The sequence below is a fragment of the Atta cephalotes genome (genome assembly GCF_000143395.1).
Source record: "Atta cephalotes unplaced genomic scaffold scaffold00011, whole genome shotgun sequence".
NCBI classification, from domain to species: domain Eukaryota; kingdom Metazoa; phylum Arthropoda; class Insecta; order Hymenoptera; family Formicidae; genus Atta; species Atta cephalotes.
In genome coordinates this window covers 4,648,005-4,650,214 of record NW_012130075.1, presented here as the reverse complement: position 1 = coordinate 4,650,214, position 2,210 = coordinate 4,648,005, and the positions used below count along the sequence as shown (strand labels likewise).

Here is a 2,210-nt window from a genome sequence, read left to right as displayed (position 1 = left end):
TTTATTAGTATAAATAATCTCTGTGTGTGTGTGTGTGTGTGTGTGTGTGTGTGTGTGTGTGTGTACATGTGTGTGTGTGTGTGTGTATGTGTGTGTGTGTGTGTATATTTAATTAGAGATTTCCTGCGAATCATTTTATATCATAATATTATATTACATTCATGCCGGTAAAATACATGGCTAGAGTTTTTATCAGATCCCAATGAAAGATAGATAAAATCTACACACTAACATTTTCATTCGAAATTTAATCTGATGTGTATACTGTACGTATCTAAGGAGGCAAAGTTTGTTGAAAACTTAATTATCTTCTTATCGTTGCGCTATCGAACGTTAGTTATATTACAGCAAAGGGCCACGTATACTAGCTGCGCCTCTAGTTACGACCCGAAGTAGTACCGGATCTTCAACTCCTTGAATAAGTAATATCCGTTGTCGATGTGAAGAACGTATATAACCATCCATCGACTGAAATCGAGAATACTTTTCAGAACTTGAACTTTATATATAGAAATGTAAGAGAAAGGAACGAGGAAAAGACAAAACCGAGAATTTTTTCCCTTATCCTCGTATTCTCAATATAAAATTGTTAAATCAAATTTCTTTGATATCTATAAAATATTATATGGCTTGTTACAGAACTGGCAGCCACCATTTGCCGTGGACGTAGACAAGTTCAAATTTGTTCCGAGAATACAAAGGTTAAATGAATTAGAAGCCAAAACCAGGATAAAGCTTAATTTTTTAGATCAAATTGCAAAGTTTTGGGAGCTTCAAGGTTCCTCCTTGAAAATTCCGCTTGTAGAACGTAAGGCTCTGGACTTGTATTCCTTACACAAAATAGTCACGGACGAAGGTAAGTTTTATTTATATATATTTTATTTATTCCGCACTTTATACATTTTATTTCTATGTGTTATTTATAGGCGGTATAGAAACTGTGACTAAGGAAAGAAGATGGGCAAAAATTGCCAATAAATTGGGTTATCCATCTGGACGAAGTGTAGGCAGCATATTGAAGAATCACTATGAGAGAATTTTATATCCGTTTGACGTTTTTAAGCAAGGAAAGACATTGTCAGATATTGTAAGTCAAGTTTTGATCTACAAGAAATTATTCATTACAATGCCAATTTTGAAATTCTTATAAAATTAATTATTTGTAATTTGTTTAACCTAATATATATATATATATGTATATATAAATTATGCAATTATTTTTTATAGTTAATTATAAACTATCCTTTTGTTATAGAAAATTGAACCGGACTCAGACGTTAATGAGAAGAAAGATCGTGATTATAAGCCACATGGCATAATATCTCGGCAGCAAATTAAACCACCGAATGAAAAATTCTCGCGACGATCTAAGCGATTTTCCGGACAAGAAGAAAAGCAAGATGTATCGATTAAACAGGAAGATTGCAAGGAGGAATGCGACTCAGACAATGAGTGCAAGGACAAGATTAAGAGCAGATATTTCAGTTGCGATTTAGATAAAAGTAAAGAACTTAAAAAGTTACAATTTTACGGACCAGGCCCGAAAATGGCCGGCTTTAATACCAAAGAGGGAAAAAAATCTAATAAAACGCGTGGCTTGAAACTCGTTTACGACTTTGATCCTGTAAGTACAATTTGGCCTTCTCCTTATATTACAATATTTTACAATGAAAAAAATATAACAAATATAATTAAATAACTAATTTAATTGTATCATCTTTTCTTTTATTCTTATTTAGTTGGCAAAATATATTTGTCATAATTGCGGAAGAGGCGACAATGAAGAAAATATGTTACTATGTGACGGATGTGATGACAGTTATCACACGTTTTGCCTTATGCCACCATTGACGGAAATACCAAAGGGAGATTGGCGATGTCCCAAGTGCGTTGCCGAAGAGGTCTCGAAGCCAATGGAGGCATTTGGTTTCGAACAAGCGCAGAGAGAATACACACTGCAGCAATTCGGAGAAATGGCCGATCAATTCAAGAGCGACTACTTTAATATGCCTGTGCATGTAAGTCATTGTTGACCGTTATGAGAAATGTGTGTGTGTGTGTGTGTGTGTGTGTGTGTGTGTGTGTGTGTGTGTGTGTGTGTGTGTCGTTACGTTTAATTTTTATTACTTACTTATTATATTAATTTTAATTTTAAGTTTTTAGTTAGTAGTTACGTTACTAACTATACGTACGTAGGTAAGGTAAAGGTT

General features: G+C 33.9%; 1 protein-coding gene across 1 annotated transcript in view; it reads left to right on the top strand.

The window, feature by feature from the left end:
• Positions 1-2,210, top strand: part of LOC105617083 (lysine-specific demethylase lid) — a 15,126-nt gene that overhangs the window by 4,910 nt on the left and 8,006 nt on the right. The window contains exons 2-5 of the mRNA XM_012198662.1: positions 640-856; positions 927-1,087; positions 1,256-1,624; positions 1,740-2,018. Of these exons, the coding sequence (XP_012054052.1) occupies positions 640-856; positions 927-1,087; positions 1,256-1,624; positions 1,740-2,018 (1,026 nt within the window). The remainder of the gene's footprint in view (positions 1-639; positions 857-926; positions 1,088-1,255; positions 1,625-1,739; positions 2,019-2,210) is intronic.